The following is a 23,745-nucleotide window of genomic DNA, read 5'->3' as shown; positions in this document are numbered from 1 at the left end:
AGATGTTAATCCAGGATGCTTTCTTTTCTGGTGTGATTCTTAAAACAGGCTGAGGTCTCTAGATGAAGGTCTGGGGTCTTTTGTTTGCAACATAGGTTCTAATTGTGTTTGAAAGTATTTCGTATTGGTTAATTCTAGTGTGTCTTCAGTGGCCTTCAGTTTTGTCTTGTATTTCTGTGTAGATGTTATTATTTTGTATGCTACCAACAATAATTGGTGCTGGTACATGCAGTACCTGGTTATATATAGTATCTGTCTTGTGGGTTACTGTACTGTGGGTTTCTAAATTGATAATTTCTACCCTTATACTTTCTGAGCTGGCTGTGGCTGGAGGCATTGTTGTCCTTTCTGGTAATGAAAAGCAAAAAGACTTTGAAATCAAACTAAAGAAATCCACTTAAAAAAAAAAAAGAAAAAAAAAGAAAATAGAGGTAAAGTTATGCATAGGACTTATGCCCCAAGTCATATGCCAAAGGATCTTTACTTCAGAGTATGTAGTACAAAACAAGAATTAAGTGTGGGAGTAAAAGTGAGAGTTGTGTCCAATCTTTTTGTGATGTTGAAAATGGTTTATATGGTTAGGACCAAAACACTTGCATAATGGATAGATGAAAGGAAAAATCTATTTCCTGTTCAAAATCTACGACAAAATACAGCTGCAAATATTTTTGACAAGATGTCAGGAGTAATTTTTAGTTTTCCAGGAGTGTTCTGACTAAAGCATAACATCTTATTTGAAGCACAAAGCTCAATATAGCTGTAAATCTTCAACAGCTTTGATAGAAAATATACAAAAAGTAAACATTGTTGATAGATTCCCCATGTTTTTCAAGTAATGCTTTTCTGTGTACCCTGAACTATTTGAAACTTACTTTGTTTCTATGGGTTTACCATGAAACACTGAAAACAAGATGTTTTAACACCAGCTTCAGGCAAAGTGGATCTCCTTAGAATAATAGATTTCTCCAATAGTCCTTGATTTATTTTATATGGCTTCCTCTAATGAAAGCCAGTCCCATTCTCAAATACAGTTTGAGACAGTACTTATATGAAGGCTTAATAATTCTTCTTTCCACTGGAAAAGAACATTCCTGACTTCTGATAATTGCCATTGTACTGTTAAATACAAATACATTTTTATGATATCAGAAATTAATGAAAATTGGCTCAAGAGTGCTCCCCTGTTTCGTATTGTAGCCTGAATTATCTTTCATTTTCTTTTTCTTAAACTGCTGCTGTCAAGAGGTTTTCTGTTTAGTTCAACTGGCAAAGAACCACACTGTTAGAAATATTCCTATTTTTATACATAAGGCAACATATTTTATCTTCATTGTAAGAAACAGAGTGCTGAAGTATCTGCTTTCAATACACTTAAAAGGAATTGCATTGATGTTTATGTTGCAGAAAGAGCAAAGAGTCTGTATTTTTCCTATATGAAATAAATGAACTGATGTTGAGGCTGTGATTTTTTTTTAAAGCCATATGTAGAAGGCAAATCATATTTGCTGTATTTATTTCTGCAGTACACTATTATTGGCTATGACACATGTCTAAATGTATGATGCACAATGTGCTGAGGTTCATATAGAATCTTGATTTTTACTGACTTTTCCTGAGGATTTTAAAGCATGCTCATCCTTCCATGTAAGGGTTATCTGTATGGAGCAGGCAACCTCTAATTCGTGGCTTGAAGCCCTTTGATCTGCTACAGATAGCAGCCTCTATCATTTATTTTGAGCTTCCCACCTATTCTGGAAAGCTGGACTGATTTTCTTCTGTGTCCTGCATTCCTGTTGGATGTTTTGGGATCCCGAATTTCAGCTGCATTTCTGAATACTGAACACTGCTATAGTTTTCTGAAACACATGTGTCAGCATGAAAGGCTGGGGGAAGTGTTGAGACATCTTTCTGGAGGACTAGGAGGAAATCTTACTTTTGAACTGAATGATGGTAAAAACCCACTCAGTGTGCTGTTATGCAAGAGTTGTCTGCAATTTTTAAAGTTCCAAACTGAAATGTAAACTCTGCCTGCTCCTCACTTGTAGATAAATACCAAAGGAAGGCACCTTAATGTAAAATTATTCAGGTAAATTTAGTTCTGCATCTCATTTGTGCACATTCAGGGAGTGTTTTTGGCTCCTTGTTACATTTGACAAATTCTTCCATTTTACTGTGTAGCAACTTACATTTTCAATAAAAAATTCAATATTTAATGACCCTACATTGTCATACGTATTTATCTGGACTTTATTTATAAAGATGCTTGGGAAGCTGTGTAGATATTTGCAAATCTAGTCACTTGTACAAACATAGATGTTAGAGTTAATACTCAGCTCAAACTGCTTTCCAAAACATGAGCTGTTACTGTATTAAAAACTTTATTCTACATTTAAAAGTCTTGGGTTGTTTGGGGTTTTTCTGGGGGTTTTTTTGGGTTTGGTTTTTTTTTTCTTTTTTGGGTTGGTTGGTTGGGTTTTTTTTCAAGATATCTAACTTGTAACAATTTCTTTATGAGAATTGTAAATCCATTTTCATTATTCCCTAAAGGTAGAATTTTTTTCTTTTTTCCCTCACTGGAATTACATATAGTGGGTTTGGGGTTGCTTTTTGGTGTTATATATATTTTTTTTAATTCATAATTATGCTTAGTATAACAAGCTGAGGGAATTGTGAGCGGCTATATTTTTTTTGCCATATATAAGGTCTTTTAAATAACACTGAAATCTCTTTTGAAGTCTCACAGTATGTTTGGGAAAGACATACATGCAATACATAATTACAGGGGGAAATTACATTTTCATGCAATTTCATTGTATTATCTACAGTATTTTCAAGCAATTGCATTTTCCCAGCAGTCCTAAGATCTAGTGTAGCCATCTGGTTGTTGGCTGGTAGATTCAGCACATAGCTTAAAAGGCTTGGTTTTATCTTTTATTTTTCATAGTACTTTTTCCAAAGGCATTATTTTAAACATTATTTTCTTCAAGTATTTTTTCCTATGTAAAACTTTATGTAGCTCATGTATTTTTTTTTAATTAGGAAATGCACTTTTCCCTTATATCTTAGTCTTTTTTGTTTCTATTTTTTGTCTCTTGATTAATGTTTTACACTGTTTTATTTACCTGGGTCTGCAGATTTGGAAGCTTTTCTTGGATTATCTCTCTCCTCTATGAAAGAGCAAAACAAATTATTTGTTTTAATTTTTTTCCTATTGGATGCCAGAGTGTATGTTTGTAGGGGATTACAAAATATGGTAATAAGTTGTTAATTGCATTATTGTGATTGTCTTCAAAGACCACTGCTGAAATATTTGAGAATCCTTAGGAACAGCTCATTAAGAATCTTTATATGCCTTTGATTCTAACTTGAGTGCTTGTAAAGATTAGTAGCCACTTCTGTCTTCCTTGAACTTGTTGGGTTGAGAGGCCTATGAAGAGTTATTTGAGTGCGGATTTGTGGGTTTGTGTAATACTTTTATATGAGGCATAAACAAAGTTTAGAACCATGTTATATATAAACCAGGGCATATATTCTTATTTGTTGCTCTTCTAATACTCAATTTTGTTACGCTAAGAGGAAAAACATATTTTAAAAATTCTTGGATGTTTTTTGATAAAAGCTTTAATTCTTTACATGTTACCCATCTGCCTAGCTTTTCCTGTAGTTGTTAGTTGTAGATAAAAATTCTTATTTTATTACTCTTTCTAATAAATCTAGCTGGTTAAAGAAGTTTTCCAAATTATGTAATAAATCAAAAACTCCTACTATGTGAACATAACCTGAAAATCCTTTTTCCACTGTGTTTGACAAACATATCTATTTTCACCCTTAGTAATCTTCAAACTCTCCACACATTAAACAAAATTAGTCTGGATGAGTATAAATGAAAATTATTTTGAGTGTAAGTTGACACAGTGGACCCTGGAGGGGAAGGAAGATGATGGTTAAGAAAAAATAATGAGTAAGTTCCTATTCCAGCTCTTCAGGCAGCTGGGGCTCCTACCTTCCAAACCATCTCAGGCTACAGCCACCTTTGTGGGGATTTAATTGCCTTCTTTGTTGTCAGGGTATGATATGCTACAGCACACAGTGATTATCTAAGACAACTACAGGAAATGGATGCAGGCACTGACTTCCATCTCAAGACCTTCCTGTGCTGCCACCCAAGGCTCCTTTTAAACCCCGCCTCTTTGTTTTTATGTAAAAAACACACCAAACCCAAAATAAAGTAAACAAAAACCCAATTGAGCTTCTCAGATATTTTTACAAACAGTATAATAAGCATGTATTTAGCATGGGATCCTATGGTGGTGAAACTTTGTAACTGTTTAAAATAAAAATGTAACTGTAAAATGTAAAATGTAACTGGGTAAAATAAAAATAATCCTGTGGACATTGGGTTTTCAGTGACGTTTTGATACTTTCAACTGAAATAAGAATGTGAAAAGTAAGCTCTTAGTGACAGGACATGTTTTCCTCTGCAGTCATAAATCAGTTGTGAACATTTAGATTATATAATTGTTTTGTAGTAGTATAGGCTTATCTTTATTTCTAGGCTTAAAATTATTCTAACTGCTATTGGTTTTAAATTGTGCTGCAATGTAATCAACAGACCTGTAAAGCCATTTGACAGAGATCTTTCTGGTAGAAAAGGTCCTGTGTAAGTAGGCAGTACTATATTTAGTAAGTATGTGCAAGATAGTGTGTGTCAAACCATCCTGAAATCTCTATGCCACGACTCAGAGTCGTACTTTTGAAGTAAGGAGCCCAGAGGGTGGCAGTGAAGGCAAAGTTATCTGGCTTTGTCCAAGCATTTCTCACAAAGACAAGCCATGCTGAACAGTAGGGACATTTTAGAAATCACCAGGTTACCACTGGTAAAAAGAAACTGGCTAAGGGGAAAAGGGAAAAAATCTTTTTGTGTCCAATTGAGAGGCACAAGAGAGGCACACAAGAAACCAAGATCTGAGATTGCTGTGATCACTGTTGTATTTTTTGCAGGGACAGACAGTGTTTTCATAATTTCTTATACTAAAAGAGAGTGAGAATGGTTCAGAATAATCTGTTGGGAGTTGGTGGTAATTATTATAGCTGATGCCAACTGGTGGCCAAGAATTATGGCTATTTCTTGATTCCCACACTAACAGAGCTCTTAAAGGACAGAAAGCTTTTCAAATCCAGATTCAATTGAAGAGTTAGATGTGTTTCAGTTAGCTCTGTCTCACTTTCAAGAGTTTAGCATGATCTCAGATTCTTCAATCATGCAAAAGATTGTGGATTATTAGTCATTATATTACAGTAACAAAGTTTTATGGATTATTTTGAGATGCCTTTTGTGTTGCATCCATTTCACTGAAATGTTGTTCTTGTAATTTTGTTCAATTAGCAACTTTTGTTTATATCCAAAATAAAATTAATTAAAATTCACTTTAATAGAGATGATACCTTTTTTAAATACTGATTGTCAAGTAATCAATAATATCTAATTATCTCAACTTGAAATCAAGGTGAGCTTGTGTAGAAAACTCACACTGCCTCTAATCATTGTAATATCCTATAGAACTCCTGAGTCATGGGTACTGAAAGGCATGTATGTTTGAAATTGCCTACTTCTGATGATTTTGAGGAGTAGTCTAAAAAAAATTATTGTCAACTTTTTATGTTACTTGCACCTCTTTGTTCTGTAGTCAGAGTCTGACTGCCACCATGTCTATCCCTGACATGAAACAAAATACTGTATTCACAGATGTAGGAGTTCTTCTTATGAGAAAAATAGCATCATTTTATGGACTGCCTCACAAATGCCTAATTTATGTACACAAGGTGGCAGTACTTTGTTTGCAGGTGATAGTAAGAGGTGGAATTATATCTTGTAAGACTTTTTCCTCTATGAATATCTGCACACATTATTTTACTTTATATCTTTTATAAGAGATAAAGGTTTTAGATTCTTATATCAAAAAATGGGAAAAACCTACATTAACATAAGTATAAATATACATAGATACTGTATATTGGGTAGGTTCTCATCTATGTTACTTTTTAGAAACATTAAGGCATTAAAATAATTTTAAATACATTTCTGAATTTCTAATATTTTTTACCTTGAAATATTTGCAATATTTACACACAATACCCTTTATCTGAAAAACCTAGCTTTGAAGAAGATAATAAAGACAGCAAACTGTGACATAACAATATGATTTTAGTTTAAATTATCTGGTTATTATTTGCTCAGTAGTCTACAGTTCAGAAGTTTTGGCACTGCAGTGATCATACCTGACTCTGTGGTGTTATCAAAAATACCTAAATCTTTAAGAAAAAGCATTAACTCTTATCTAGAGGTCATTCAATGAAATGTAAGTACTCAATTCAAAAATCTTTTCCTTCTAGTACCTTGCTGAGACAGTGGGCTTTTAACTGTAGTATGCAGTGGAAATGAGTCTTTTTTTAGCGAAGATTCATAATTTACAATGCAAAATGTAACTGGAAGCCAAGAAAATTACAATAGGATAATTTCATTAGGAAGCAGTCAGTCACATTTTGCACTTCTTGCAATTTTGGAAGGTTCAGAAACTCTTAGGATTTGAGATTCAAATATATAAGCAATATATTTGTAGGAAACAAATACTTCAAAAACTTCTTTACAAGATGTAGGTAAAAAATTAATTTGGTCATGGCTGAAATAAAAATTAAAGCTATGGATACAATGTGTTCTCTGTCTTTCTACCTATGGTGGTCTACATCTTGCCTGACCACAGTGGGCTCCTGCTGTACTGAGGAATTATTGACTGGGTACAGGTGTTAATTGATTGATGTAGTCACAGGAAAGGGTGTCGTGTTGGTTTTCTGTGATCTGCTACTTTTGCTTACTGCTCCACCTAGCACAGAAACATTATTTTACACTTATTTAGTCTCACTGCTATCTCAGACTTCATCACAGAGAAGGTTATTCAGTAGATTAGTGGGGATGGACTTAGTTTGAAGATGCTCAGACTTTGTTTCATCCTGATGAACAAAATCATGTCTTGAGGAGCCTAGGGTGCAGTGAGTAATTCAACCAGAGCCACACAAACAAGTAAAACAGGAAATGGGAATCACATTAAACCAATGGAGAAAAATTCAAGGTGTATGAGCTCTGCTTACTGTATATTTCCCTTGGTCTTACTATGACAGAAATAAGCTGAACTACTGTCATAATTTTCTAAAAAAAAAAAAAAAAAAGCAGCAGAGATACCAAGCAGTTTAGTCCCATGAATAATTCATCCAGATAGCAGGAGGAAATAGTAAGTGAACTCTTCTAAATCCAGGATTAAACCTGAAGTCGCTAAAATCAGAAAAGGCATCAGGAATCCACTTACTAATGAAGTACCTTAACTGAAAACTTCATGCAATTGTGTAACAACTCACTAGAATGGGAACATGAAGGGCCTTCTACTGCATTTTGGGGAACAATTTGGTAGTTGTTTGTTTTAGAGGAAACTGATACATATCTTCAAGGAGTTAAATAATGTTAATTCATTTCTTTCATGGCCCCAAGCAAAAGATTTAGCCTGCTGCATCACCACTCATATGTTTCCTGCTATGTCCAAGATTAATGTTAACGAAAACACATCTCCATAAGCACATTAGGATGCTAGCTGGTGCAAGATATATTTTAAGATTTTGTCAACACTTTGAAGTAACCAGTAGTAGAGGTAATTAATTCTGTCAATGAGCTACTTTGAAGGCCTAGTAATGTTTGAGGCTACTACGTACAGACTCTTACGTGGAGTTAAAGATTTCAAACTACTTGCCATGGCAAATAGTTTTGCATTTATGATTTGTGGACAAATGTTACATGTTTGTTTCCCATGGGAGACGTCATTCTTTCTCAACCAGAGTCATCCCATGTACTTCTGCTGAAAGTACTGGACAAAAAATGAAACTGGAGCAATGGGTAAAAACTTACCTTTCAATCCAATATGAATTCATTGCTTGTGCTTTATGAATCGCTTTGGCTGTTTGACTGTTTGCCTCCTAGTGGAATTTCAATCTTGCAATTAGAAAACAAGCTTTCAGTCCGTCTGTGGATGTTGGGAACCAGACTAATAGAAACTCAAATGGATGGAGTCTATCACAGGTGTATATATATACAAGTTAGTAAGAATATAAAGAAGGTTTTTATCTAGATAAAAATTTGAATTAAAATGTTACAGGACTGTGTCTAGCAATGAGTTACCCACTCCTTTATGTGTTCTGCCAATAATCCAGGAAATACTAGGAGCTTCCAAGTGAAACTTGAAAACCCGTAATTTAATCAGAATTAAGAGAGTGAGAACATAATCTTTTAAAATCATCCTTATCAGTACAGCCTGTGAATATCTTAGCATACAGTCAATGAGAAAGAAAATGAGATGTCCTTTAAATAGAGATTTTTGTTACAGGCTTCAGAGATTTCTTCTTACTTTTTTTTTCTAATTTGTTGCCACCCCAGAAAAAGTTGTGGTAGTGAGATAAATTCTGAACACAGTGGATGTCAGAACAATTTGGCAAATTATATCTGTTTTGAATTCTTAAAAGTGTGAAGTGTTGTGTTGGACAGTGGACGTGTTTGCTCCAGCTGACCACCAGCATGCTCTGCTGTCTGCATTGCTTAGCTGTCTCAAAAAGTGCAAGGCAAACTTATGTGTTAGTACACTTTCCCTTCTGTGATTTCTCGAAGTTGCACATATGGAAAATATGTAACATTTTCCTCCCTCACCACTGTTTCAATCAAGCACTCACACTCACTTTGCTTTTCCCCTGATTTCCTGGTGAGCGGGGAAATGTGCCTGTGTTACTTTTATGCACAAATGATTTCTTGCACAGAGGGGCTGACAATTCCAACTCTTGTTTGACCTGGTTTAAGTGACTGGCAAATTTTTGAGCTAAGATTAATAGGAAAACCCTGTCTTTTCTTTGGAAAGCTTTAACTATCAGCAAAGTTTACTTTGTTAATGCAATATAATATTACTATGGGAAAGTTAGGGAAAGGTAGATCTGCAGTTAGGTGATTTCATAGATTTTTATATGTATTTTATTAATATTGGTTTGATAGAAAATCCATGAAATAATATTTATGTATAATGAATTATGACTGCATCATGGAATTCTTGCCTGAACTCTTCAGAGGGGCAAAAATGCAACACATGGAAATTTCCTTAGGTTTTTTAATATGTAGATTTTATTTAGCTGCATAACTTCTCATGGTTTAGACAGTTACACTTTTGTGGATATAGCTGATCAGTTTAAGAAATCATTTGATGCTGTTTGTGGTTGATTATAATAGTTACTGTCATCAGAGCATAATAGTCACTGTCATAGCTGAGATGCCATGAAGGAATCCCATGACTATTTCTGTTCTGCTTCAGTGTAAAGTTAGTTGAGACATCTAAACTTAGGTTGTCAAGCTTTTAGATAGTCACGTCAATAAACTGATCACTCAGCTAGAAGATGATATTGTACCATTTGGTTTGTTAAATACTTCTGAAAAATTAGGAAGAAAAAATTTCAAATTCATACCATTTCAGTCAAAGGCATATTGCTTGTTCTTAAGTTAGGTTTTTCTTTTGCTTTGGGTGGCAATTTATTAACTTTTAACAATTTGATAGCATTTGGGGTAACCAGTGAGACAATGCTGAGATATAAGTGCAGGCAGGTAACGCTAAATTGTGTTTTTTTACAAAACTAAAATCTATGCTATGATACAACAACTGAATAATTACTAAACCTCCGAATTCCTAACAAAATCAGAACCATATCAACAAAACTCAGGGGGCCCTAAGAGAGAAAGGAATGAAAAAAGTTTCTTCACTTATTTCTAAATGTGTTTATAATTGCTCAGTTATGAAATTTCCGGCTGTTGAGAACTGCCATGTTTTCATATTTCAGTTTGAAGGGACACAATATATTCCTAACATTCCTTCTAGACAGATTATTTTCCAGTAAGATTGCATGAGAAGTTACCTTGTTAAGTACTTACAAAATTGAACAATTTTAGATGACGGTTGTGCATTATTAGGTGGTATTAATATCTGCATTTAGAGATTATAATTGGCAATCTATTGAGATCATGATACATAGAAAGACATAATGCTCTTCCAGCTTCCATTAAATATATTTGCTAGGATATTCTCTGAGTTAAAAGGAGACAATTTTGCTTCATACAAATATTATAGAGCATCATCAAGCTTGTTTCCTGTTGCTTTCTCCAAGCAGTGTACCAGTGATAGAAGTGCTAGCCAGACAGCCACATGGAAAGAAATTCATTATCATTTCATGGAAAGCTTCTGAAATTTGCCTTTAAACTGGTTGGTTTTTTTGGTCTTGCATTTGTTTGTTTGTTTGTTTGTTTGTTTTTAAAGACATTGCTATCTCAGTGCGTTCTTTCCAAGTTAAAATGAAGTTCTAAGAACCTTGGCATTCTTATCAAGATTTAGACAGTAGTTTGTGGCAAATCAAGACTTTTATAATTTTAGCAGGCATAGAGATTTTTTCCTATGCTTAAATTCATACACTAAAATATTTCCAGTAAGGTATTATGTATGAAGTATTCAAAATTTCTCATACAAGCTTTGCTGTGATGCTGCCCTTTGGATGAGACCTGAGAACGGCAGAACTCAGTTATTGCTCACATTCTGTAATCTCCCTTCTTTATAGCATTTGTCAAAAAATGCATTGAGCTTGATTTTTTCTTTCATCAGTTTTGCTAACTTCAGCAGAATTAAATGAATGAAGCAGATCTACCAACTTGCTCTAATTCTTTATAAGGAGAATGGACCCCAAATCAATTCCAAAGAAACATGAATTGTGATGAGTACTGGATTTTATTTTTTTCCTCTTTGATTATCTTGGCTCTTCTTCTGCTCTGTCATTGCTTTGTATAAGCAGAAATTCACTGCAAACTTGAATGTCCTTCAGCAGTAGAGGAGAAATATCAGATATGATAATAAAGCTATTCTGCAGAGAGCTTCCTGATTTCCTGTAAAAGACTTCACTTCTTCTATGTCTAATGGAAGAAATTACCCATGTAAACCTTGTTCATCTCACATAAATTTAGATTATAACTCTCAGGAATACTCCTGTTCCCATTAATAGGATTGAGAATATTTATCTAACTTTTACAGGGACTTGATGTTTTCACTGAACTGAGCCTTTGCAATATTTAAATCATCTGTTTACAACTCGATAAAAAATAGATTTATGGAATATGTTTCCATTTTGGAAAGGAGAAACTGAGGTAGAGGTTTTGCTGTTTTGTTAAAGTTAGCAGAACAGACCCTTGATGAAATCCATTCTCAGACCCCAAGACCCACTGACCATTATCTGCATTGTCATTTCAAGAAAAGGCAGTCTTTAAAGCTGTACATTAAAGAATACCTGGTAGAGGTGTGGGGGTTCTTTTTTTAATTAGAAAGAAAATCAGAGATACAGGGGTTTGAAAGGGTAAGTCTCAATAGATAAGATCAGCTGCCTATATGCAAAGCTCAGTGAAGCATATGTCAGCCCCTGTGGTATAAAAAAAAAAGCAGTGAATGTGATGAAATATTTTCTAATATGTGTGTACTCCTGGCTGAGATCAAGAAGTACAGAGCTGTATAAACACAGTATTTTATTTTCAAAATATCAGGTGAAGTTTTTTCATTTTTATGGAACCATTTTAAAGTTTTTCCAAGCATTCTAAAAGCACACTTCAAAGAATGTTTATGGGAAGTTAGAGCATGGCAGTACAGTTGCCATTTCTTACTTTTACTATTAAACTTGGAAGCTTTTTTTGAAAAAAAAAAAGAAAAAGGGCTATTTTTACTCTTACTCTATACTAAATCTTAATGGAATAGCACAAGACTACTTACACAAAAAGAAAATCTATCAAAACTGAGGCCACTGTAACTCCAGGAAACACCTTGAGGCCTGAAGCATGTAAATATAATCTCTAAAACCTGAGGAAGAATGAAATCCACCACTGCTCAAAGCCCAGTCTCTCATGCAACTGAGGTGCAATTTGTGCGACTGAGCTGGTGTATGCCCTTGTGTGGTTTGTACTGGGAGGGAGAATTTTAGGAATACTTCAAGGTTTTCTTCTTTGGACTGTCTCTTCTCCTTTACACTTCTCTGAATTTGCAGCATATATGGTAGTCTGTCTCTGAACTTCATTCCATGTGCAGCATCATTACTAAATTATTTCTACTAAGGATTCAACCATAACACACATTCAGCATCTGAATGTTACTCCACCCTCTCTGTACACTACTGTGGCAGTGGAACCTCGAGGATCTTGTTTGAACTCACAAGGATTTGCTTATTTGTATAGAAATAGAGCCTACAATCTGCAGACTCCCCATTTTGTCTATAGCTATTATGCAGTCTTTATTTTCTGAATCTGCACATTTTCCCATTTAACAGATAACATTATGACAGTTTCCTTTACAGTTGTCTCAGGAAAAGCCACCACTACATACACTGTGTAAGGAAGTAATATGTATGTAAGCAGCTCTTCTACACCAATACACTAATCATAAAATCATAGGATGGCTTAGGTTGGAAGTGACCTTAAAGAACGTTTCACTCCAACATCCCTGCCATGAACAGAAATACTTTTCACTAGATCAGTTTCCTCAGAGCTCCATCTAATTTGGCCCTGAGCACCTGTGGGGATGGGGCATCCATAGGTCCTCTGGCCATCTTCTTCCAGTGCCTCACCATTCTCATAGTAAAGATTTTCTTCCTAATGTTTAAACTAAACCTAGTTTCTGTCATTTTAAAGCCATACCCCCTTGTCCTAACTCTCTCTGTATGTCCTTGTAAATAGTCCCTGTCCATCTTTCTTACGAGGTTCCTTCAAGTACTGGAAAGCTGCAGTTAGGTCACCCTAAGGCCTTCTTTTCTCCAGGCTGAATAATCCCCATTCTCTCAGCCTTCCCTACAGCAGAGGTGCTCCATGCCTCTGATCACCTTGGTGCCTCCTCTGGACTCTCTCCAGCAGCTCCGTGCCCTTCCTGTGCTGGGAGCCCAGAGCTGGAGGCAGCTCTGCAGGTGGGGTCTCACCAGAGCAGGGCAGAGGGGCAGAATCCCCTCCCTGCCCTGCTGCCCACGGGGCTCTGGGTGCAGCCCAGGACACACTTGGCTCTCTGGGCTGGGAGTGCCCATGGCTGGCTCATGCCCAGCTCTCACCCACAGCACCCCCAAGTCCTTCAGGGCAGGGCTGCTCTCGGTCTGCTCATCCCCAGCCTGGGCTGGCACCAGGGATTGCCCTGACCCAGGTACAGCACCAGCACTTGGCCTTGTTAAACCTCATGGGATTCCCAAGGGCCACTGCTCGAGCTTGTTCAGGTCCCTCTGGATGGCATCCTGTGCCTCAGGAGTGTCAGCTGCACCACTCAGCTTGGTGCCAGCTGCAGATTCGTCAAGGGAGCACTTGATCCCTTTGTCTGTGTCATTAATGAAGATATAAAATAACACTGATTCCAGTATGGACCCCTTAGACACTTCTCTGATGTCCATTAGGACTCAAAACTATTGACCACTGTAGTAGAGTAATTCAACAATATCCTATCAGGAATGCAAATATTTTGCCAGTATTTTAACGGAAAAGCACCACTGAAACAGTTGAGGAAGGAAGCTATTGCTTATTTTTATAATACAAAACAATGTTTTCTAAGGATTATGCATGGGTTTGCTGTTGGTGAACACTTCCTTGGTTTTCCTAACAACTGTAGACAGGTTGTCGCAACAAATGTAGGAAGCTGTATTTGAAGGACGTATCAGATGAGCCTTTTAATTTAAGTCTGAATTCCAAAATATTTGAGAGTTCTTAAAAAAGTGAGAGGTGCTATTTAATTTTTTTCAAGACTTAAGCATGATTGTATGTGGAAAATCAGACTTATGAAGGGTTCAGGGTAAGATTTTTTCCCCTAGATGTTTATTTCTGTTAAATTATTTCTCTTACGGTATCTAGTTTCTCCAAGACAGAAAGGAACTGCAGGCCACCTAGAATACTACTACACATGTAAAAAAGCAGATAGTGTAATTACACAAATGTCTAAATTTCTCCTTTCTTGGTTTAATTGCTTGCTGGATTTATGTTCATTTGGGGTAAAAGGAGGCATTTAATTTTAGATAAGACTACTAATAAATATTTGAATATTTATTACTGAAAGACAGGGCATAATAGCTTAAGCAAAGAGCTGATTAATTTGTCTGTGTAACTCTCTGATTGGAGCTTGCACACACCTGGTTAGCAGCTCAGACAAGAATGCAAGCGGACACTGTGGGACTTGGCTGCTCTCACCTTGCTTATTTATAAGTTCCAGCATGAAAAAAAAAAAAATTGTCTGTTTTCCTGTGTTGTAAGTAGCAAATCTGTTTGGCAAACCTTATTTTAAATTACATTGATTTTTCTAAAGAATACCTTCCTGCTAATCACAACTTAATGACCTCTCTAAGATAATTGCTGCTAACTTGTATAACTAGTGACACTTTGCATATTGGCTCCCTTCAAAAAGTCCATTTCAAATTCTGCTTGTGCTTTTGGTTACAAGTCTTATCCTGTTCTGCTGTCTCTGTGGTTAATTTTGTTTCTTTTAGATGCAGTTCTTGGTCTTGAAATGAAATATCATTTTAAAGCATATATTTTGATTGTGATTCAAAAATGGCAGTAATAACTGTGTACAATGGTAACTGAAAAATAAGTAAAAATCATACTTACTAGTATAAATTATTAGAAAACAAATACATTGGAAGAGATCTATTGTTCTTAATGCAAATAAAATTATCAATGAAATAGAATCCTGAACCAAGAAGATGTATCCATCAGTGTATTAAGTTCATTATTTATTGTTATGACATTTTATAAGGGTTTATAGATTTGTAAAATGATAGTATTTTCACTGTTTTAGCCTTTAAATTATTCTTTCCTAGCACAGTGGGCCTCAGATTACATCAGTTTCTTAAGACTATACATGCTTCTGTGGTCAGAGGTTTGGTTTTGTTAGAGGAGAGATTTGGCTATTATATTGCATTATTGCCTTCGATTGGAATACAACCAATGGCTTTGAGTGTTATTTCAAGTGCAGCTAATTTTTTCTGCCTGAATTTGATGCTTGAAATGCTAATTTTTGGGGAGCACAATACATTTCTTCATGAGAGGCTTATGGTTTCCATGGAATGTTTTAGTGTTCTTGCTCTTTCCAAGCTCCCTCTTGCTTCCCAGTAGTGCTGTTGGTTATGATTTGAGAGATAGCGAGGTGTTCACTTGACTGCTTAGAGACAAATAGTCAAATATCATAGAGGACTTGCAAGCAGTCTGATGTTCATTTTGAACCTTACCAAGGTGGTATGCTAATGTTTTGGGGGTTTTATACCTCTTTGGTGGGTGAAGCTCACTCGCTCCCTCAAATTGTAGACTCATAACCAGTAATTGGCAGCTCCAATTAGTTCCGCTCAGGGCTGAAGAGTCTCAGACAGTAACAAGGTCTCCCAGGACTACTTAAAGCACAAATACTGTACTCATATTTTCTCATTAGTTCCTTTCAGTTGCCACAAATACAATTTTCCAATGTTTTCAGATCTAGATCAGAAATATAATAGCTCTGTGTTCACACACACACACACACACACACACACACACACACACACACACGCACACACAGATATATAAATACAATAATTTTTCATAACTTAAGATATCTTACAGGCAGAAGCTTGCAGTTTACTTCATTAACCTTAAACTTTCACTCAGGGCAAAGAATGTAGGGATCAATTGGCTAAGAGAAGAAAAATTACAGGTTTCAGATTGCTTATTTTTTCTAGTCTGTTAGAGTTTTGTTATTATTTTTAAGCTCTTTTTGGTTTTAAGAAATCATTGCACATATTTATGTGCTATGTTGTTTTTACCTTGAGATTTTTTAATTTTCAGAAATAGAAGGACATCTTAAGAAATTGAGACCGTGAGTCTTAGGTTCATTAGTCTCTGACTGTCATGAATTTTGGGATGTTTTCAACGTGGATATGGTCAACATCACAGTGCTCAGTTATCTTACATTTCCAATTATCTCACAGACTTTTGTAGTCTTGTAACTCTATTTTGAATTAACAGTATGTAGGCACATTTTTAGTTATACTATTGATTTCATATTATTGTTTGATTGGCTGGTTTATGTCAAACCAGTTTGTGCTTTTTGCCTGTTTTTTGCTCCTGATTGCACTGTATATTTCACAGTATGTGATATTAATTTCTTACATTTAGAATCAAATGCAGTAAAACTAAACTGCCCAACAGTCTGTCAGACAAAAGCATTCATAAACTATTGAGTAGGTCTAGGGAAAACTTGGTGTCAGAGTTTATTGGGTAATATTTTCAGGTTTAATAAGTAAGCAGTATCTTCCTAAAATTTTTCATGTTGTCTGTTTTGATATTTTAATGTATTACATAGTTCTAAATGATGTTCATTTGCCAAGCAGGAAATGAAAAGATTTAAATGTTGGCCAGCTCTCACTGAGACATGTGTATTAGTAAAGTTCTAACTATAGTTTTATTTCTTAATTCCTTGGCTTATTTTTGATACTAAATTTATTTTGAGTGTAAAAATCTCTTTTTGTTCTGGAAGACTGTTTATATTTTAATTCATTTAGTACAACTGATAAAAGCCTGCTCAGTAACGTTGGGTGAAGAGACTTAAGAAATTCTCTCAGCTGTGGGAATCCAGGGCATCCCTCTGGCTGCCCTGGCAGGTCTGGGACCCTGGCAGGGGTCAAGAGCCCCCCTGGACAGAGCCCCCAGAGACACTGTCTGTGATCTCTGTCCATGGAAAAGAGTTTCCAATCTTACAGGATGAAATACAAGCTCTGAGTGTTTGATATGAGTAATAATTAAGTGTGGCACGTGTGCAAAAGTAAAATTTTAGGATTCTAGATTAGGGGTTCAGAGGGGACAAGATGGAGGAAATTGGGTGTGTCTTGTCCTTTTCCTCCTTCTTCATGCCCTCCATGTTTCACTGTAGTGTTGGCATTTTTCTATTGGTTTAGGCTGGGGACACGCTGTTCAACGTAGATGATAGATATTGGCACATTATTGTAAATATAGCACGGGTAGTTTCTGGTATATAATGTTTGTAACATCCCACTGAGGGCAGAGCCCCGCATGCTGCCCTGCAGGACAGACCTGCGGCAGGGCAGCAGAACATGTTAGAGATAAGCAAGAATAAACAACCTTGAAACCAGCACAGAGAATTATGGCTTCTTCTTTGGCAACAGGGCAGAAAGACAGAGACTTTCTACAATCTCGGAATCACCAATACCCACAGATTCCGACACTCAGCCTTGGCACAGAACTGTTGCCACCATGTCTCTGACAGAGAGGGGTTAGTCCCCAAGTTTTATGAGGCTCTGTTTTCTGTTGTGCTCGCTTCTGAAATTTGCCACAGCTTTAAATAATAACGGTTCTTCATTTTTTTTTACCAGTATAATGATAGCTTGTTGTATTTTTTTCCTAAGGTTAGGCTTCTTTCAGCAACAATTTATACATTGAACAGTCAAATTCAGCAACATCCATAAATAGAAATACTTCCAAAGATAGATAAGACTATAATCTGACATCATTTTGATGGATTATTGCAACAGAATTAAGATGATCCTTGCTTTCTAGAAAAGGTTAATTTGATATTTTTCTCTTAACCTTTTTCTTTGCTGTCATGTTTAACAAAGATTAAAAGGTAAAAGCAATAAATGCACAACTACTCTTATTTTTCGTTACGTTGTAAAGAAGTCAGTTTTCACAAGCAAGTGCATATTGTGTGTCTGTCTATAGAGCAGAGGCAAATGAGGCCATATAAAGTGTCTGAATGTTGATTTACATGAGGATGATCTATAGTAAGGGTGATAGAAATTAAAACTGGAATTAGATTGACTTATGCAAGGTATAGAAAGCACACAAAAGCACATAAATTCAATATTTTAGCTGTATATAATTTTTTCTGCATACTAGATGTTCCATTACCTCATTCTACTAGATGTTAGATGATTTTCATATTTTCAAAAAACAGGAAGAAATGATGCAGTCAAATCACCATTGTTTAAACCTTTTTTCTTTTTATATTTTGGGGTTTTTTTCTTCTCTATTTAATGAATATAGCTGAAGACAGTGAAGGTTTTCTTTTCCTACTAGGAAAAAGTGAAGACTATTTGATTTAGGCTTCAAGATGTCACTCAGAACAGGACTGGAGTCACTCAAACCACTTTAAAACACTTTAACGTTTAGAGCTGGCACTATCTGGAGGCAATAAAGGACACATTTATAAGGGGGCCACACAGTCAAGTGCTTCTGCATTTGTGCAGATAATATAACTTTGACTCTGACTAATTGAAAAGGTGTGCAACTGAAATTGTAGAGAAAATTAGTTAGTCTTTTATGTCATCTTGACTGCCTTGTGGTGATATTTTAGACACTGATTTCATTTTTGTTATATTAGTTGTCTCAGTGGGTAAAAATTAGCAAAAATAATTTGAAAACCTTTAGATTCATGTCACATAATTTACAATATAGTTTTTAGGTTCAGAAATTTTATCCAAGGGTAAGAAGTGTTTCATAATATGATTGTTCTACTAAATGATATATATAATAATAAAAGCTTCTTTTAACCTCAGTGTCCATTGACTCTTTGATTATTTTTTGCTGAAATACCTAATGAAAATGGTACTAATGAAATACATGATAATGATTTTCCTTTTATTCATATTACCAGTAGTAGCAATGATATTTCATTATTACAAAGTATTTTTCTGGAATAAATAATAAAAATATTTTCTCATGGTTTAGTTATCTTAATAAGCCAGTTAACAAAGATGAGTATGTTCTTCAAAATCATGTCTGACAGGAACAGAAGAAATTTTTCAAGTATAAAGAGTGTATTTAGTGCTCTAAATCTTACCTTATTTTAGGAAAATATGTAGTTCTGTGGTTATCTTATACTAAAAAGGCACAGTCCTGGTGTAAATATTTCTTTTCTTTGTTTATTCGTGAGGTAAGATAACCTTTACCTAATGATAAGAATTGCAAAAAAAATTCTAAATATCAAGCTCTCACAATTTTCCAAGGTTGAATATTTATAATAGTGTTAAAGAAACTGTGATTAAGGTACTCTGTCAGAGGTGTGCTATTAATTAGTAGTATTTATTTTTCATTGTACTTTTTAGAAGAAGGAAGCCGGGAGGGGACAAATAAGGGACAAATAAGCCCCCAATAACGGCTATTGTTCAGTTATTGCCTTATTGTAAACTGTAAGAATTAGGTGGTTGCTTTTAAATTCTAAAATTGCCAGCATGAACAGTTAAATTAGATTAGGAGATAATCTATTGGAGGTGGTAAATGACAATAAAAGGTCCCTGAGAATTTAGGTGTATCTTTTAAAAGTATGACAAATTCAGCAATATTTATTTTCTTAGAAATTGGCAAATAATTTAATTTTGTGTACTGTTCAAGGGTTGATTTAAGTGTCAGAGTAAGTGATTGGGTAATTGACCTGAAAATTAAAGTCAAATATATTGGATCAGAAGAAATTCTTACAATTCATCTCATAAAATACACTTTAAAAAAGGTATCTATGTAGAAAATAGCACAATAGTCATGCTATTTGATCTAATAAACAACTGATCTACATTAATAGGATTGAAAATGTATTTTATGATTCTGTGATTACTGAGTGACAGGTTATAAACACTGCACTTGGAAACAGCACTGTAATATAGGCTAGGTCACAGGCACATAAGCAGCTCCTATTTAATTTAATTAATTAATTCATATTAATTTTCTTGCTTACAAAAATCAAACGGCAAGAATAACATAAAACCTTCTATGTTTCATTGCATATTCATTGCACAGTTATGATAAGGCAAGTGAATGAGCTGTTTTCTCATCTATACAGGCTTCTCCAGCAATGTGTTGGAACACCATGATCGTGTAGCATTTCATGACCTGATGAATGCTGATTCATACAGTAATCACTGAAGAAATACAAACATGAATTTAAAATTACAGTTTCTTATATTTTGTCCTCATTACAGTGCATTTATAGTTCTTCCCTTGAAGAAAGCTGTCAAAGCTTAAAATTTACAACAGGAACTTTCCAAAGTAATAAAGAAATGGGAATTCACATTTGTGTAATTTTCCAAATTTTGCATTGTCTGTATGCATTTTGAGCAGCTCACATAGACTTCAGATTCTTAGGAGAATATCCATATAAAGGCATTCAATTTAAAATAGTATTTTTCTGTAGTGTAAACATGTAGCCATATTAAGTTTTAGTGAAATGCATGGATCCATTTGCTAAATGAAGAAACTGAGATACAGGACATTTTACCTGTGGATTGTACTCTTGATATTTAACAGTGATTTACTATCTTATAACAGCAATTTTATTGTGTCTTCCAGATGTGTGGAGGTGATTGCCAGAGAGGGACGGAACCTGAAAGAACTGTATTTAGTATCCTGTGAGATCACAGACTATGGTATGTAATATACTTAGATATTTATTTTTTGTGAAGATTGAACCAGAATTCACAGGGACTGTTATCAAAAGTGTTGGAAATGTACAGATAAAAATTTTCAAAACCTTTATCCTTAAAAATAGGAAATGTATAAAAAGTGTTTGACTTGCTTAAAAATATCTGTGGTTGGAAGTATGAAAGTCAGTGTATATATTTGCTGCAAAGTATCCTTATAGAATTGGCAGTTACTGGGCAGAGTGAGTATCATCCCCTTTGAACAGTCCTGGAGACCAGGAGAATATTTGAGAAAAAATAAATATATATATATATGTATTTTTAGATACTGTAAAAGCATAACTAAGCAAGCAAAAATGTGGATTAACCACCTGTTGTAGGCCATAAATTTGAATGAGGTTGATGGTCCTTTAAAAATGCTGTTATGGTAAATAGAGAGGAGCATCTTAGAATTAAATATCCCCTCTGATAGGCCACATAGGAGGACAGATTTTTTATTTAGAATAGGAAAAGTTCTAGTGCTTGTTTGTAAAGGCTGCTTTACTTTTTCAAATAAGATACTGACCTTAAATAAGACAATTTTTTGTGCCATAAGGCTAGTTTCTCAAATGTCTGTCTCCCAATTAAATGCCTAAATCTCAGTAGGGTTTACAAACTGTATATTTGAGATGCTCATTTCAGTCTTGCTGATTTTTTTAACTTTATATTGCCTAGATTTTAATAAAGAATTACTAGGTTGAAGTGATAAATTACCATTCCAGCGGTCACAAACTCATTCTTCTATTTTCCTTTTCAAATTCTGTGCTTCACTGGGGTTTGTACTGTGCATTCAAGTGCTGTTCTGCAGAGTTCTGTTTACCTTATGTCCACAGTATTGGAACATGAGGCCACCATGCAGCTGCTGCAGCTGCAGAGCTTGGAGCATGGCAGAGGAGAGGGAACACGAGCTTTTACTGCCCTGTCCTCTGGTCCCCTGTTGTTTGTACTTCCATGGGCAGGGCAGACATTGTCAGAGTTGAAAATGGATTTTCTCAGCTTGACACCACTTGTCCAAGATGAATTTCTGAATTTGTGAAACGTCTTGTGGAAATTCAAGGAGGGAAATAGTCTGTAGAACACCAGACGAGAATAATGAAGGTGCTTCTTGTCACTGCTGAAGGGCAGGAGGTGCAGGAGGGTCTGAAGGCAGACTTGTCTCCTCTGTCTGTGTACTGCAGATCTGGGGGCCCTACTCTTGTCCCTTCTGACTCTGACAACTCATGTGGGAAGAGTTATTATGGGCATAATGGAATCCATGTTTTGAGGATCAATAATGTCTCTAACTGATTTCACCCTTCAGTGCAGTTACTCAGAGGAAAATGTGATTTTTCCCAAAAGTAGGGAAAGAACTGAAAAACTAAGGCAAAGAAACCTAGGAGAGAGAAAACCTTGCTTATGAAAGAATAAAGACAGAGAAAAGGAAGTGTCCATGGCTAGACGGAAGGCAGAAGGCGTGTTTCAGAGAATGAATGAGTGGAGAATAAATGTAGCATTTGGCTGATGGAGCTCTATCCAGCCACATGTTCTCTTCTCTGTAGTAATACCCATCTGTCACTATCATGTTGTAATCTGCAGTCACTTGGCAGCATTGCACTCTCTGGGACTTTTAGAATATTTTCTGTTGATACTGTTGCTCTTAAGCTTTACTATTCACTTAAAAATTCACCTATTTTTTGCTGTTAAGGATACAGTAAAAGAGGTGAGGTACTGCTGATTTTTGATGCATTATTGACTAATTGATTAGCATTATAATCTTCAGCATGTCTCAGCATGCCAACCTGACAAATAAATTCTGCTTTTAATATCTGAGCTGGAAATGGAAAACAAACTGTAACAAAGTAGAATTTTTAAGCATAATTTATGATTTCTAAGGAAGTCTACGATTAAAGCCTTAGATTAAAAATGTGATAGCAAGTGAATGTTTATTAGGTTAACAAGAGTGTTGCAGGGTTGAGCCAGGCATCACCCTTTTCTCATTTATTTTCTGGCAATTCAGTTGAAGACTTTCTCGCATTTGCTTTGGTTGCTGTTAAGTTAAAAAGTGAGCACCTTAGAATTTTTGCAACCTCTGTTTGTTTTTGAACCTCCTTTATCAAAGAATCTGTCTCTCTTCTCAAGGGGAGAAGAGCAGCTGCAGTTTCTCAGAGGCTTTCGAAGCCCTCATGTCCTCAGTAGAGGAAATCAGCTGAGGAGCACATGCATGACTTCTCAGGAACCCTTTTAGGTAGTGTCCCATGATCTTGCAAAGATGCAACTTCACTCACGTGGTTCTTCAGGCTCCATCAGAGGGTGTCTGAGGCTCTGTGAGGCTGTGACTGGGTGAGAGCACGCCGTCCTGTGCAACTGTACTCTGTTTTGCATAATCCTGAGTTGTCCTTGCTTTGGCAATTGAAATCTTAAAAGGTTTGTACAGATGCAGGATTTTGAAAGCCCTCTTTGAAACTGTTCAGTGGCAGGTTTTTTATGCTATGAAAGTTAGAGGAATTTTGATGTCTGGGACAAGATCATAATTGCTTAGTAACTCAACTGGGAAAAAAAAAATAATATTGCTAATTTCCAGGAAAAAATTTAACCATTTGATACATTAATTTATCAATAATAACTATATTAAATAAAGAAAATCATTACAGCAAAACTATTATCAGTGTCCTTCAATTAACTCATTAAGGTATGTATGTGTGAGGTGACTTCATGTCCTCTAGAGAAGGCTGTGAAGTGCGATCTTTGACATTTTATTAACTTACTTCTTTGGTTTTTCTACATAAGACAGATAGCATACAAAGCTACCAGGCAGACATGGGTTTTTTAAAATGTGATTAGTATTTTTAAAGTAAATTAAAATACTGCATTTTATTTGGAAGCCTAAAAGATTAAATAAAAACCACTACACTCTAATCATGTATCCATTGGCTGCATTCCTTTCTCTGACATTTTTCTGACCAGAAAAATATTCTTTGTAGTATACAGAGACTTTAAGATTCAAACAGGAATTGAAGTATGTATACATATTGAAAGCTGTTAACTGATGAGAAAAAAAGTATTCTTTATTTAATTTTTTGTATACAAAAATTTTTTGTTTACTTCTGTAAGAAATTATGTTATTATATCCTTTTTTAGGTCTAGCATAATTTTCTCAAGACGTATTTTTAATTAATGATGTCTGTTGGAGTGTTGCACACTAAGACATTGACA

The 23,745-nt window shown here is 35.3% G+C and overlaps 1 protein-coding gene across 1 annotated transcript in view; it reads left to right on the top strand.

Annotated features, from left to right (window-relative positions):
* FBXL17 (F-box and leucine rich repeat protein 17) overlaps positions 1–23,745 on the top strand; it is a 282,018-nt gene that overhangs the window by 166,358 nt on the left and 91,915 nt on the right. The window contains exon 7 of the mRNA XM_030258953.4: positions 20,444–20,520. Within this exon, the coding sequence (XP_030114813.3) occupies positions 20,444–20,520 (77 nt within the window). The remainder of the gene's footprint in view (positions 1–20,443; positions 20,521–23,745) is intronic.

This window comes from Taeniopygia guttata, chromosome Z (assembly GCF_048771995.1).
Source record: "Taeniopygia guttata chromosome Z, bTaeGut7.mat, whole genome shotgun sequence".
Taxonomy (NCBI): Eukaryota; Metazoa; Chordata; class Aves; order Passeriformes; family Estrildidae; genus Taeniopygia; species Taeniopygia guttata.
The sequence above is the reverse complement of the archived record's forward strand: the minus strand, read 5'-3'. Positions and strand labels throughout refer to the sequence as shown.